The sequence below is a fragment of the Labeo rohita genome, chromosome 9 (genome assembly GCF_022985175.1).
Source record: "Labeo rohita strain BAU-BD-2019 chromosome 9, IGBB_LRoh.1.0, whole genome shotgun sequence".
Lineage (NCBI taxonomy): Eukaryota > Metazoa > Chordata > Actinopteri > Cypriniformes > Cyprinidae > Labeo > Labeo rohita.
The window spans coordinates 32,479,417-32,496,182 of record NC_066877.1 but is presented as its reverse complement, the minus strand read 5'-3'; the positions used below and the strand labels follow the sequence as shown (position 1 = coordinate 32,496,182).

The window sequence follows — 16,766 nt, the reverse complement described above, 5'->3', positions numbered from 1 at the left end:
TCTGTGGGTATGTTTACATGACAAGAATGTACTAAAAACGGACAAGTTTTTTCAACGACACTGTCAAAATGATCCCCTCAAAAATTACTAAAAATGCTGTATTATTCATGCCGGGTCAGCAGTTAACAATAGCCGGGTTTCCATCCAGAGTTGCAAATATAACTTATACCAAAACCAACCAAAATTGGAATATAAGCACGGTTTCCATTCAGCAACTCCAAGAGAAAAAAAAATTGTCACCTCCTGACAAACTGGCACTAAATATCACTAAGAAAAGGAGGAAAAGCCCCTGAATATAAGAATTATAATATATAATAAATTACTTGCGCCTTATCTTACTATTTGCATTAAAGGAGAAGCCCACTTCCAAAACAAAGATTCACAGATAATGTACTCAGCCGATTGTCTTGCAAGATGTTCATGTCTTTCTTTGGTCAGTCGTAAAGAAATTACGTTTTTTGAGGAAAACATTTCAGCATTTTTCTCCATATAATGGACCGATATGGTGCCCCGATTTTGAACTTCCAAAATGCAGCCGAGGAAGAAGGGTCTTATCTAGCGTAACGATTGGTTATTTTTAGTTTGATCTTCTATACATGTTTACTTTGCAAAGACTGTGTTGGAACTTCTGCAGCGATGTAGGATGATTTTGAAATGATTTTTGAAGTTGAGGGAGAAAATACAATTGGAGTTTTTCGACATACCCTAACTGTCTTGAGCCAGAATACACAGTTTAGGGAGAGCAAGGCAAGACGAGCATTTGAGAATAAAAAGTATTTAAATTGTTTTTTGATTAATAAAATAACCGATCATTTCGCTAGATAAGGCCCTTCCTCCTCGGCTGGGATCGTTTACAACCGCATATATATTATATGTGAATCTTTGTTTTGGAAGTGGACTTCTCCTCTAACCCTTCTACACACAATTAAAAAAAACACGAATTTTTACGAATTAAGAGATTTTTTCAATTTATTTTTTTCTAATTTTGTTTCCATCACTCGTTTCTCACTTCAAAACGTGGATAAAAACAGGGTGATGAAAACATAGCTAATGTCACTTTGTAAAGAAACACTACAAACCAGCGCACATACCTAGAAGCTATGATTCCAGCAGCCTGTTTTTATTAGAAAACTAGTGATGAAAATGGCAAATTTAGAAAAAAAATCCTTTAATTCACTTAAAAAAGTTTTTACACTCGCTTGAGGTGGTTTTTGACTTGTGTGAAAAATGGTTAATGCAAATAATGGGAAATGGAAACGCATGTGCTCATGGTAATGTGATATGAGGCGGCATAACCTGACAAACCAGTGGACCGATCTGGTTGCACAACATCTGACATATTGTTACAGTCATTCTTAAATGCCCAAACAAAGTGTTGTCAAAGTATTTCTGTTTAATTGCCTCGCAGAATTGTCTTACATGACTGAGTTCCTAAACAGCAGGCTTCCGAAAATAATGCCGCCTTTTTGGGTTTCATCTGCTCTAGGCACAAGTAATTTATTATATGCAGTTGTTTCTTATATTTTTCTTAGTGTTATTTAGTGCCAGTTTATGAGAAAGTGACGATTTTTGTCCTATTTGATTCGTTGGATGGAAACCCAGCTATAGACTGAACACTCAATACCCATGCGCATGACGTTACTGTTTCGCAAATTCACATTTCTGTATTTTAAACGGAGACGATAATATATATTTCCATTATAGATTTGTTGAAAATTTTTTGCGATAATTTATAAATGTTGATAAAAAACAATTGTGAAATGACGGCATTTCCATTAACCAATGTTATGCGACTAAAACGTAATTTTTTCCTGTCGTGATAAGTCATGACAACTGGTGTTGTTAGGTTTATGTATATCGCAGCCACTGCACTAGCCATTATTTTTAATCGAAGGAGATGTAGATGTGTATCTTCAGCAAAGCAGAATAGAGAGCCGCTTCTGAACTTCTAAAACACGCCATGGCACGGCTGGTATAAACAAGCATTTGTACTTGTGAGCGGCCACATAGGAGGCGTTTCTTAAAGGTTATAGCTAGGGTTGGGTGTTGTTTGAATTTTATCAATTCTCCAAAACTCCGTTGTTGTGCAAAGGAATGGCCAAAACACACATTTTTCCCCATGTAAACTCCCCCTGAGATCTGAGATCCATCTAAAATGTCAGTGAAGGGTTTTTTTTTGAGGCAAACGGTCATAATATAGTTTTTTATGACTATATGCCACCCTCTCTGATCCTTTTTGAAAGTTACTAAGCATTTTGCATGACAATGCATTAACACTGTACTCAGACAGAATCAGATAATTCGATTTTTACATTTCTAATGCAGTTTTGAATGTCTTAAGTCAGGGTTTCCCAAACTGGGGTTCGGAGAACTACAGTGGGTCTGTGAGTTTATAAAAAGCTAATAAGTACAAAATATAATAAGTACAAAAATATCTAATTCTAATATACATATTTTTAAAATAAAAATATTCTAATTAACAATTAACTATATATATATATTTTATTCATTTATGAGCATGTCATTGACCAATATCAGAGAACCAGGAACATGCAAATGTTTTGTTAAAATTAAAATGAGAAAAGAATATTTTCACCAAAAAAATTATAATTTGTTGAAAATATACCCTCAGGTATGGAAACCTGTTTCTGCCACTGAATTTAAAAATAAAGGTTATTGTGACTTTTTATCTCAGATTTATGACTTGTTTTCTCAGAATTGCACGATGCAGTTCTGACATTTTTCTCAGAATTGTGAGATATTAACTACCAATTGCGAGGTCAGAATTGTGTGACACACTCACAATTCTTTTTTTTGTTTCTCAGAATTGAGTGATATAAACTCACAATTATTGTGTAAACTCACAATAAAGTAAGAATTGCAAGATAAACTCGCAAAAAAATTCTAAATTCTAAAAAAAAATGTAAAAAATAATTTTGAGATACAAACTCACAATTCTAAGGAAAAAATCTGAATTGTACATTTATATCTTGCAACTCTGACTTTATAACACAATTCTATAACAAAACTCAGAATTGTGAGTTTGCATCAGAGTATGTCGGAATTGTGAAATAAAAAGTGGCGATAACCTTTTTTTAATTCAGTGGCGCAAATGGGCTTCCATACTCAGGCTTTGTTTCTTCATCAGATTTGGAGAAATTTAGCATTGCATCATTTGCTCACCAGTGGACCCTCTGCAGTGAATGGGTGCCGTCAGAATGAGAGTCCAAACAGCTGATAAAACATCACAATAATCCACAAGTAATACACACCACTCTAGTCCATCAATTAACATCTTGAGAAGCCAAAAGCTGTGTATTCATAAGAAACAAATCCATCATTGAGACGTTTTTAACTTCAGACAATCCTTTCTGACTAAAACATGAGTCCATAATCCATAATAATGCTTCCTCCAGTGAAAAAGTCATCTAGTCTGAATCAGGAGAGAAATATGCACAGATTGTTTACAAACAAAAACAGCCCAAATCAGTTGTAAACAAATATGTCAGTGGATTTTGATGTGAGACAACAACAGAGGATGGACTTTTTCACTATAGGAAGCGTTATGAATTATGGACTTATATTTTGGCCAGAAGTGACAGAATTAAGTTAAAATGCCTTATTTGCCTTATTACATTTTAGGTCAGATGGGGTTCAGCTGCCAAAAAAAGTTTGGGAATCCCTGCTCAAAATCCTCATTAGGTCTGCTGTATGTGTGATTTTGTGTTTGACTATATTGTGTCTGACTTTTATAGCCATTAACGGTGGATTTGCATTACTACTACATACTGGAGCTGTCCTTCTATCTGTCGCTGCTCTTCTCGCAGTTCACAGACATCAGAAGAAAGGTACGTAAGCGTGAGTTTACAGTCTCAGATAAAACTGTTTTTCATCTTCAGAGCATCAGTATTGGGCTGCTGGCAGCAGTTACTGCACATCTGAACTTGAAAGATAGCTTTGTGGAAGGCAGTGAGCGACGCTTTGGTCTGCTGCTTTGAGTTTCTCGTGAGAGGGATCGTACCGCGTTTGTTAGCAGCGACGTGCGGGTCTCTTGTTTCCTCTGCTGTGCAGAGGCGTAAGGGTTTTCTGGTTTCGGCGGAACTTCCTTTTAAGCATGTGAAATCATGACCAGTAATAACGGCTGTCACTTAATTTCAGCTGAAGCTTGCAGTGTTTAATATTCATTGTGTTCTGATATTCATGTAAGGTTATGGAAAAAATACATATTTATGATCAATATGCATGATGTTCATTTATATGCAAGATTCCAGATGAGTTTCTTTATGAATGCATTGTGATGTGCATAAATTGCAGTTTTCAAATTATCTTTTGGAAAATGCTGTAGGTCAATGGATGCCCGACAAATTATGCTGGTTTATCTGGACAGGAAAGTTGTGCAGTATAAATTGTTGCAAATTTATTTTATTTTATTTTTTAAAGAAATTCCGCAAGGATGCATTAAATTGCACTAAAGTGTCAGTAAAGACTTTTATATTGTTACAAAACATTTGCATTTCTTTTGAATCTGCTATGCATCAGAGCATCCTGAAAAAAAATCTGTATGACAGCTTCCACAAAAATATAAAGTAGCTTTGAGAGAAATGTTTCAACATTGATAACAATAAGAATTGTTTCAAATGCTGAAATTTCAGCTTTGCATCACAGGAATAAATTAAATTTTTATATATATTTATACATATATATATATATATATAAAAATTCAAATATAAAACAGTTATTTAAAATTGTATTAATATTTTATATTAGTGCTGTCTTTTTCTGTATTTTTGAGCAAAAGAATGCAGCCTTGATGAACGTGCAACAAGTTAAAATCAAGTTAAAAACATGCTAGCAATATACTAAGGGTAAAAATATGCTAGAAACATGCTAATTGCATTAAAAACATGTTAACAACATGCTAATCATGTTAAAACTTGTCAGCAACATGCTAATTGTGTTATAAACAAGCTAGTAACGTGTTAATCATGCTAGTAACATGTTAGCAATATGCTTATCATACTAGAAACTTGGTAAGCGACATTCTAACATCATGCTAATTATGTTAAAAACTTGCTAGCAACAAGGTAATAATGCTATAAACATACTAACAGCAGCTTGTGTTCAAATATGCTAACAAGTTAATTGTCAAAACACATTAGCAACATGCTAATCATGCTATAAACATGGTTACAACATGTTAATCATGATAGTAAAATGATAACCACAAGCCTATCGTGGTAAAACATGCTAACAACATGTTAATTGTGTTAAAACATGTTAACAACATGCTAGCAAAATGCTAAACATGTTAGGAAAACATACTAACAACATGCTAAACATGTTAGGAAACATGTTAACAACATGCTAGTCATGCTAACACATTTTAACAACAAGCTAATGCTAGAAACATGTTAACAAGTTAATTGTGTTAAAAATACAGTAACAACATGCTAATCATGTTAGAAACATACTAGAAATGCTAACAACATGCTAGCAAAATGCTAATCATGTTACAAACATGGTAACAACATGTTAATCATGTTCATACATGTTAACAACAAGCTAATTATGCTAGAAATGCGAATTGTGTTAACACATGCTAACGTTATAATCATATTAGGAACATGCTAACAACATGCTAATCATGTTAATAACATGCTAGCAACAAGCTAATCATACTATAAACATGTTAACAACATGTGTTAAAAATATGCTAACAACATGCTATTCATGTTACAAACATGCTAATCATGCTAAAACATGCTATAAACATGTTACTCATGCTATAAACATTCTAACAACATGTTAGCAACATGTTAATCATTTTATTGACATGCTAGCAACATGTTACTCAAGCTAACTACATGGTAATTGTGTTAAAACATGCTAGAAAACATGCTAATCATGTTACGAACATGCTCATCATACTAAAACACGTTAACAACACCCTAATCATGCTAGAAAAATGTTTACAAAATGTTAATCGTATTAGATATGTTAACAACATGCTATTCATTTTAGAAACATGTTAATCATGCTAAAACATGTTAGCAACATGCTAACAACATGTTAATCATGCCAATGACATGCTAGCAACATGCTACTCATGCTAACTACATGTTAGTTGCATTAAAACAGGCTAGCAAACATGCTAATTATGTTAAGAACATGCTAATCATGCTAAAACACAGTAACAAGCTAATCATGCTAACAACATACTAACATGTTAATCATGCCAACAACATGCTAACAAACATGGTATTCATGCTAAAACATGTTAGCAACATGCCAATCATGCTTTAAACATGTTTACATGTTAATCATGCTAGTACCATGCTCACAAGCTATCCATGCTAAAACATGCTATTCATGGTAGAAACATGTTAGCAACACAGCATGCTAATCATGCTAAAATTATGCTAGCAAAATCTCTCTAATCTGTCTAAACTTTCAAACTTTAAGCTTTCATAACTGCTTCCAATTTTCAGGCTAGGCTTTCTGAAGTCAACTTTTGAATTTTTCTGTCTTTTGATTAAATAAATGCAGCCTTGATAAGCATGAGACTCATTTCAAATGCATAAAAATCTTACCGATCTCAAACTTTAAATAAATAAAATAATAGCTAAGAACCTCACATCAGGAATCTTTTTTGTGCACGCCGACCTTTATAAATTGCTCACAGGAACATTTTTGGAACCTGTCATACATTTGCATTTAGGATAATCGTGACGAATAATGAATGATAAAGCTTCCATGTAAATCTGAGATTTTCCTAACCAGCTTTGATTAGACATTTGGTCACTTGCACAGTCTGTGTTTGTTCAGGCTGCACTGGGTTGTCCCGCCCACGGTCAAATCTCATTGGTCCAGAATCCTGCCTCACATAATTCATTACGCTACATATACATCATTTATCTGCTTCTCAGCTGTTACTGCCCTTTACCGCACATCATTTTTACTTTCAGTGTGGACAGGCAAATCACTTGAAGCTGTAAACTTCTCACGCTGTGCCTGTTTGGGACACAACGTCAGTCTCAAACAAATGTCATGTAAATGAATGCAAATGTAAACAACTAAAATCCAGACTGCCCTCAGCGCTCTCAAAAGCTTCATTGAGCCCCACGGGCTGTGTAATTGTCCCGTGTTGATTACGGCAGTGTCCTCTCAATGTAAAAGTGCTCTCCTGCAGCTGACACGAGCGCTCGCTGTCGCAGCCGTATTGGTTTTGTGGTGTAATGCAGGAGAAGCTCAGCCTGCGTGTTTGAACAGGTGGACGGCTGCTCTCAAAGACTCCTTGAAATCGGAGTTAGCACCTGCAGTCTGTGCTTTGTAGATTTTCTTTCTCCTCTTTCCTTCACAAGCCCTCAGTGCCAGACTCATGCACTCAGTCACTCTCCTTTCTCTGCTCATTGTTGGCATGGTTTTTCGTTTTTTCACTGGTTAGGGTTTGTTTGAAATGGGTAACTCTACATATTAAACTGGTTACATTTTACAATTAGGTGTCATTTGTTAACATTAGGTAATGTATTAACTAACATGAAAGAACAATGATACATTTGTTACACTATTTATTAAACTTTGTTAATTTTAGTAAATAAAATACAATTGTTCATTGTTCATGTTAGTTCAGTGCATTAACTAATGTTAACAAATACAATGTGTGATTTTAATAATGCATTAGTAAATGCTGAAATTAACATTAACTATGATTAATAAATGCTGTAGAAGTATTCATTCTTAGTTCATATTAACTAATGTAGTTAACTAAAGAATCTAAAAAAATCACTTATATAAAATAATGTAAAATAAAATTATAATGTTAAAAAAAAAAATTCTATATATTATTTATATAAAATATATTTATATATATTTTATAAAACATTTTTTATATATATATTATATATATATATATATATAATAAAAAAAAATCACTGATATAAAATAATACAAAATAAAATTATGATATAAAATTATAAAATGTCATCTACATACATTACTATTATATATATTATTAAATAATACAACATAAATATATATATATATATATATATATATATATATTACTGTTGTTATTATTATTATTATTGTTATTATTATTATTAAATAAAAATTCACTGATATAAAATAATATAAAATATAATTATTATCAAATGTAAAAAAAGAAATAATGTAACAAAATATATATATATATATATATATATATATAATATAAATAATAATTATTATTATTACATAATTCACTGATATAAAATAATATAAAATAAAATTATAATGATATAAAATTATAAATTATAAAATTATAAGTCATCCACATACATTACTATATTACTATAATCCAACATAAGAATATATATTATTATTATTATTATTACATAAAAAATATAAAAATATATATATATATATATATATATATATATATATATATGTATAAATATATATAAACATACTCAAACACTATATTTTTTCTACCATGCATGCCCTGCTGTTTCCTTCTGGAAATGCAAATCTTGTTTTTCTTTGCTCTCTCCTTTCAGTTTTTTTCTGTGCACGCATTGAGGATGTGCTCTGCCCCATTCCTGCCTGCACCAGTGTGCCCCTTCTCTTCGTTTGCAATGCTTCCATTCTGTTTTTCACCCCACTGCACTTCCTGCTCATCTTCATCATCTTCATCATCATCATCATCAACCTGCTTGCTGAGTCAGTGCAATCCCATCATGCCGCAGGGGAGCATGCAACACCTGGCCTCTTAACAGCTTTCTTCAACAGGATTTCCTCAGTGAGAATAAAGTGTGAGGACACTGAAGGCTCCTTCTTTATCTATATTATTCATTCGGTAGCAGTGTTTGAGAATGAAGCCGTTTAATTTGATTCAAGGTTTCTTGGTTGAATGTTAAACATGCACACATTAGCAAGTCCTGTAGCTGGTAATACAGTGACATGCTGTATCTATATGGAAGTGTTTATGGGAAAATATAAACAAACCTGAATTAGTCCTTCCTGCTCTGCAGGACATTTTAGACTCTTAAAAAGCTGAATATGCTTGTATTATGATTTAAAAGAATAGTTCACCCAAATATTACAGTTCTGTCATTAATTACTCACCTTCATGTTGTTCCAAACCCATAAGACCTTCGTTCTTTGTACTACCACGGTTAGGCACAGAAACATAGAAAGGACATCAATAAAAAAATCCATGTGCCATCAGTGGCTCAACTGTAATTTTATGAGTAATGAGTTATGAGTAATTCATGACAGAATTGTAATTTTGGGGTGAACTATCCCTTTAAAAACACTATTTATATAAAAGGCTGTAAGAGACTTTCAGAAATATCTTTGATCAAGCTCAGACACATAAACATTTAATTATAGATTATTTACACAGTAGTAAGAAAATTAATCAAATGACTAACAAGTAGGAAATAAAGAGCTATTAGTCATTCGTTGCACAGTCAGGGGTTAGCAGTTGGCACTTTCATGAGGGAGTCAACTTTTAAACACAAAAGTGTTCTTTTAGTATAATTGATACACAGTTTTTATTAATTAAGAAAAAAGTTTGTTAAAGCAGAAGTCCACTTCCAGAACAACAATTTATAAATAATTTACTCACCCCCTTGTCATCCAAGATGTTCATGTCTTTCTGTCTTCAGTTGTAAAGAAATTATGGTTTTTGAGGAAAAGATTTCAGGATTTTCTTCATATAATGGACTTCAATTGTGCCCCCGATTTTGAACTTCCAAAATGTAGTTTAAATGCAGCTTCAAAAGGCTCTAAACGATCCCAGTCGAGGAAGAAGATTCTTAACTAGCGAAACGATCAGTAATTTTTTTCGAAAAATAATTTTTTTTATACTTTTTAAGCACAAAAGCTTGGGTAGCACAGGCTCTGAGATGCACATTCACGACACTATTAGATCACGTTGAAAGTTCACGCAGAACTACAGACCCAGTGTTTAAAATGCGAACGCGCAAAGACTAAGAAAGTGCAAGTAAGTCAAACGCTGTTTACAAAACAAAAAGCTACAACGATGTCAGACGATTCTGAAGTTGTAGGTGAAAATAAGATGGAGTTTTTCGCCATTCTCTACCTTTTTTAGCCGGAGTACACAGAACTTAGACATGATTCGCAGTAGTGATGGGAAGTTCAGATCATTTTACCGACTCGGACCTTTGAGTCTCGTTCAGCGAAATGAACAAATCTTTTTTCAAGTCATTTCGTTCATTTTAGCAAAATATAATTAAAATATTACGTGTTACTTCCCTAACACATCTACTGCTTACACAAACGTTGATCACACTACAAACAAGACAAAACTATAATGCTATAAGAAACAGAAAAGATTCATTCACTGTTTACCTGGTCTTGAGTCTATGATTAGCTCACCTCACCTCTTATCTGACAAGTTTTCAGGTTTAAGTCGTTCACTCGTCACATGACAGCCTCATAAGATAAACGAACGGCTCGAAAAACCCAAAGACTCGAAACAGGCGAACCTAGTACAGAGCCTAATAGGATGTTGCGCATGCGCGACTGAACGAATCACTCCCCGAGACGACTCGTTCTTCCCAAGTCACATTAAAGATCCGTTCAAAATGAACGAATCATTCAAGAGCGTGCATTCCAAAGCCTGTGCTACACGAGCTTTTGTGCTTAAAAAGTATACAATTTTTGATTTTTCGAAAAAAAAAATCACTAGATAAGACCATTCTTCTTTGGCTGGGATCGTTTAGAGCCTTTTGAAGCTGCATTTAAACTACATTTTGGAAGTTCAAAATTGGGGGAACAACTGAAGTCCATTATATCAAGAAAAATCCTGAAATGTTTTCCTCAAAAACCATAATTTCTTCATGACTGAAGACAGAAAGACATGAACATCTTGGATGACAAGGGGGTGAGTAAATTATTTGTAAATTGTTGTTCTGGAAGTAGTTTTTGATTTTTAAAATGTGTCTACAACTTAGGAAAAAATTAAGAGACCACTTGAAAATCCCTGGATTTACTAGGTATGGGTTTATGTAAAATGTTAGTATTTGTTTTATTAATTAACATCTGATAACATTTCTTCCAAATTTCAAATAAAATAAAATAAAATAAAATCTAAATAAATAAAGGAAACTAAATTAACAAAATAAAAAGTCTTTGACAGCTGGTGAAAATAAATGTTTTTATTTGTTGTGACTGAAAACCATGGTTATTTCACCAAATATTTTTTATTTTTTATACACCAAGTAACTCTTCTGAAGTTACAATATTGGTATTGTGTTGTCTTAAAATAAATATAAATGTCTGAAAACATTTTTTATTCTGACAAACTGTCAAAAAATGCTCTAAATGACAACCTTTTAATTTAAAGTTTATGGAATAAAGTAAAATGTATGTTTTACTCAAACACATAACTATATACTATATTATAAATCCAAAGAAACTGAGAATTTTCAAGTGGTCTCTTTATTTATTTTTTTTTCCAGAGCTGTATGATGTTCTGTATAAAGTATAACGTTTTTTATTTAAATTTTTGGTTTGTTTTTTTTCAATACTTCAAAGTAAACTAAAACATTGAAATTATGTCTTGTGAACAGTTTAAAGTTTATTTTTTTATATTTTATGCCTTATATTTCTTTTTTATATTTTCAGTTCACATTTATTTTTATTTCAGATATTGATTGGTATGTTTTTATTAATTTACATTTACATTCATTAATTTAAATGTAAATGTATTTTACTTGTAGTTAACCGTTATAACCCTGATTTGAAGTTGAAATTTATACAATTTGGTATTTTTGTTAATTAATTATGATTTGAATGATTTAAAATTCACACTTATGTTCATTTAATTGAGATATTGTGATTTTAGAAGAGAAACTAATATAAGTTTAATCTTTAATGCAAGTGTTAAGACATGTACTGTATTGCAGGAAATGTTTGTCTTGTAAGTTTTAAGTACATAAAACATTCACACTTGCCGTGTGATTTCCTTCAGGACTTCCTCCTGATGTTTCTGCATCATGTGGCCACCATCTCTCTGATCACCTTCTCATATGTGAATAACATGGCTCGGGTGGGAACGCTGGTCATGTGCCTGCACGATGCTGCCGACGTCCTGCTGGAGGTGACTTCCTGTTACAGCCATCAAAACCACTGAAAAAGACAATTCTATTATTAGCATACAGTAACAAAAATTCATTCAGATTTTAAAGTTACAGATTCTAATTTTAATGTTGGAAGGTTAGCTGGCAGATCGATCAGCAACATCATTTTTTTAAAGCATAGTCCACCCAAAAATACAAATGATTTATTATTTAGTTTCTCTGGGAAAATCACAGCTGTCAAGCTCCAAAAAGTACAAATAAACACTATAAAAGTACTGTAAATGCAGTCAGTATGACGAGCGCTATATTCCAGATCTTTGAACAAAAACAGAACAAAAGTTAAGTCCACATTCACTGATAGTATTGATATATAAATGTCTAGGTTAGCTCTTCTTTTAATCATTGCACTGATTACTAGAATTATTTTAAAACAGCAAAGCTTCATTTGACATTAAAATTGGAAGTGTTATTTAATATATAATAATAAATAAATTAAACTAAATATAATATTAAATCTATTTAATAAAAAAATATAAATAATAAATCGAATAAAATTTAAGATTAAATGTATTTAATTAAAAAAAAAGTGAATAAATAATCTAACAGGAATATAATATATAATAATAAGTACAATTTAAAATGTAAAAAAAGGTGTAATTAAATAAATAATAAATATATATTTATATCATATATATATATATGTGTGTGTGTGTGTGTGTGTGTATATATGTATATATATATATATATAAATAGTGACTATTATTTTAAATGTACTAAATTTGTTATTTATACATATGATGACTATGTATTTAATAACTAATAGTTAATAATATAATATAAATTTTTAAATAAACATTAAATTAAATAAAATGAAAAATCAAAAACTTTTATTTCAGAGCTAGTTGCCAACTTTCTAAAACTAACATAAAATTACATAAGCATATTAAAAAAGAACTACAAAAAACAACTACAAAAACACAACAAAATAACTAAAACTTTAACTAAAATTGGAATTTAACATAAAATTTATACATATGACGACTTATTTGTTTGTTTGTTTTTTATGGTCCAAAAATGGTTATGAATCAAGATGCAAGATGTGCTATTTACGTGCTTTAGATGCCTGTCATGTTGATGTTAATCATGCGGCAAATTTGCGTTCGCAGGCTGCTAAAATGGCCAACTACGCCAAATGCCAGAGACTCTGCAACGTCCTGTTCGTCATGTTTGCCCTGGTGTTCATCAGTTCCAGGCTGGGAGTGTATCCTGTATGGTAAGACAGTCCCTGTCAGTAACAGATGATGTGCCGTTAATAATGTTCACGCTGGCGTCTGAAAACCTCCGAACCTCTCGTTCTCATCTGTATATCTCAAATCTGCTATTTTATCATCTTTTCCAGCATTTTCATTTCAGGTTTTGACACCTTCAGTCAGTGTTGTTGCCAAGTAATAGTTACTATGGCTACAGCGGTAGTGTAGAGATGTGGACGAGTTCAGAATGAGAGAAAACAGATGGCCGCGTGCTCTTTACAGCTATAATAGGCATTTAATCACTGAAAGAAATACCGTTGTGCATTAATAAAATCACTATTTTTAACTTGATTTTATTAGACCATTTAGACAGTTTTACAGCTCAAATAACAGGTTTTAGCTAAAATGGAGTTATGCACTTGAGACAATGCTACCACAAGAGATAATTATAACTATTATATTATATATTATATTATATTAACTATTAGTTATTGTTTACTAAAACTGAAAATAAAGCTGATATAAAATATATATATGAGATATTAATATTATGTAATATTGCTTATGTAGTTTCAGTCATTTTTCTGTCAGTTTTAGGAAATTTGCCTTGGCAACTAGCTTAAATAAAATGTTTTTGTAAAATGTACATTTTTTAAATATATTATATTATATTATATATTGTACAATAACTATTAGTTATTGTTTACTAAAACTAGTAAAAAAAAAAATCTTTATTGAAAAAGTCTATATAAAATAAGTATGTAGTTTCAGTCATTTTAGGGTTTGTTTGTTTTTGTTTTTTTTTCTCTTTAGAAATTTTGCCTTGGCAACTAGCTGTAATAAAGTTTGAGATTTTTTTCATTATTTTATATAATTGTAAAATATTATGATATTATTAGTTAAAAATAATTATAATCATTTTCTTTGAATCTGTTTATATTTTTATTTTACATTTCCATTTTAGGTAAAGTTTTACCAATTTTGTTATGTGATTTTGTAATTTTTTGTAGCGTTTTTTAGTAATTTATGTAGTTTCAGTAATTTTAATGTCAGTTTTAGTTATTTTAGTACATTAAGTAAAATTAAAATGAGAAATTCTGCCTTGGCAACTAGCTAAAATGAAGCATTTATTATTTAATACTAATTTTTAAAAATATATTATATTATATTATATTATATTATATTATATTATATTATATATTAACAAAAACTAGTAAAAAATATTTTCTTTATTGAAAAAAAATTTTTTTTTTAGAAATTTTGCCTTTAGCAACTAGCTGTAATAACATTTTTTTATATTAAATGTGATTATTTTATATAATTTTAAAAATATTATTATATTATATTATTAGCAATAGTTAAAAATAATTACAATTATTTTCTTTATTGAAATAAAGCCAATATAAAAAAATTATTGTGTAACTTATGTAACCATTGGTATTACTGAATTTATATATATTAATCAGTTTTTATTTTTGTTACATTTCTATTTTAAAGTTATTTTGTTGTGTGTTTTTGTAATTTCAGTAATTTGATGTCAGTTTTAGAAATTTTGCAATAAAGACATTTTTGAAATAAAGCTGATATAAAATAAATATTAAAGGAAAAACTTTAGTATTATTTAACACAGTGTATTTTGAATCTGTTTTTATTTTTATTTTACGTTTTCATTTTAGGTGAAGTTTTACTCATTTTGTATTTTTTTTTTAGTTCTTTTTTAGTAATTTATGTAGTTTCAGTAATTTTTATGTCTGTTTTATAACAAAAAATGACAAATTCTGCCTTGGCAACTAGCTGAAATAAAGCTTTTGATATTTCATTTTATTTCAGTTAACATTTATTTTATTTCAAGTTACAAAAACTGTACCAACAAAATTACAAAAATAAACTAAAAAAAAAAAATTCTAAATAAATATAAACCCAAAATATAACAATAAAATTAAGTAAAAAAATATTAATAAATACTCCCATATTAATCAATTATTATTAAAAGCTATTCTATAAATACTACTAATAAAATAACACTGCAGTGGAGACGTATTGTTACTAAAAGTATATCCAAGTATGAATACAAACACACTTAATTGTCATGAGACTTGTTTTCTAATGCATCATTTTTTGATATTTTTTCTTTCTTCATAAACAGGAGATGGTTGCACGTGAGCTCCATTTCACTTGAATTTGCAATCGCTGCATTACAATAAAGTAAAACATTTCTGTATTTATGTAATAAAAACATTAAAATACAGTTTTATCCAAAGGATGCACATCCAGTCTTCCTGCTGATGCATTAGCGTTTACACTTCTGACTATCCGAATGCGATTTGATCCGATCACCTAACGACCCCGTTTACACCTGCCTTTAGTGCCGACGGCCTGCGTCTCATGTTAACAGCAGGTGTAACGTCTCCCGCTTCTTGAACTTTCACTTCTGTGGCTTTTTCTGATCCATTATTCATTCGACTTGATTCTATTCTTCTGAATGAGTCATCTGTGCTTTTTCCTCTCGTTTTCCTCATTAATCATTTAGTGCCGGGAAGACGTTTTATTCACTCACCTCGACTAAGTGTCTGCTGTGGCTTTTGAGTACTTCATTGTGTGACTCTAATGGAATTAGAGAAACGGTCTAATCTCGATTCAGACGAGGAGCCGCTTGAGGAACCGATGATGGATGTGACGGCGCCATCTGAAGTCGCTGGTCCTCGGAGAGTCCTTACTGTCATTTAGTGATGATTATGAAATGGCCTTGACAAAGCTGCTGTCACAGTCCCTGTGTTCACTTACATGCGGCAGTTATAGTTCATGTAAATTCCGATTCATTTTGTGGGTTGAGATTTGTGCATCTTGTGCCATCACTTGCTTTACATTTGATCTACATGAGTCCTGTAGAATCTGAAATATTGCTTCATTTTTTTTTTTTTTTTTTTTTTTTTTTTTTTTTTTTTTACAGCCATCGTTTGTATACTTAGTTGTCCTAAAACTTATTTCCAGATCTGCTTTAGATTTTGAATCACAGATATTCAGTGAGATCTTAGACTTTTGGGAGAAAAAGTTTCAGAAAGGTTTTACTTTATGCAAATGTTTACTTTATTTGATGCAACAATTGCAAATGTTAGTGAAGTATTTATTAATATTTTGTACATATAGTACAAGAAACTATTATTATGAATTCATATTATAATGTTTATTTTATTTTATATTTTTTATTTTTATATTTTATATTATAGTTATAATTTGAAGTTTTAGTAATTTTAATAATTAGTGCTTTGTCATTTTTATTAATAGTAATTTATTGATATATAGTATTTATTTATATTCTAAATTAGTTTTTATTTTTTTATATTTTCAGTTCATTTAAATTTGTTGTTAAAGTTTTAGTAATTTTGTAATGTGCTTTTGTCATTTTTTTTAGTAATTTTTGATATTTTTA

At 30.7% G+C, this 16,766-nt stretch overlaps 1 protein-coding gene across 1 annotated transcript in view; it reads left to right on the top strand.

Moving 5' to 3' along the window:
* cers6 (ceramide synthase 6) overlaps positions 1-16,766 on the top strand; it is a 62,552-nt gene that overhangs the window by 36,786 nt on the left and 9,000 nt on the right. The window contains exons 6-8 of the mRNA XM_051119545.1: positions 3,756-3,848; positions 11,978-12,106; positions 13,253-13,359. Coding sequence (XP_050975502.1) covers positions 3,756-3,848; positions 11,978-12,106; positions 13,253-13,359 — 329 coding nt within the window. The remainder of the gene's footprint in view (positions 1-3,755; positions 3,849-11,977; positions 12,107-13,252; positions 13,360-16,766) is intronic.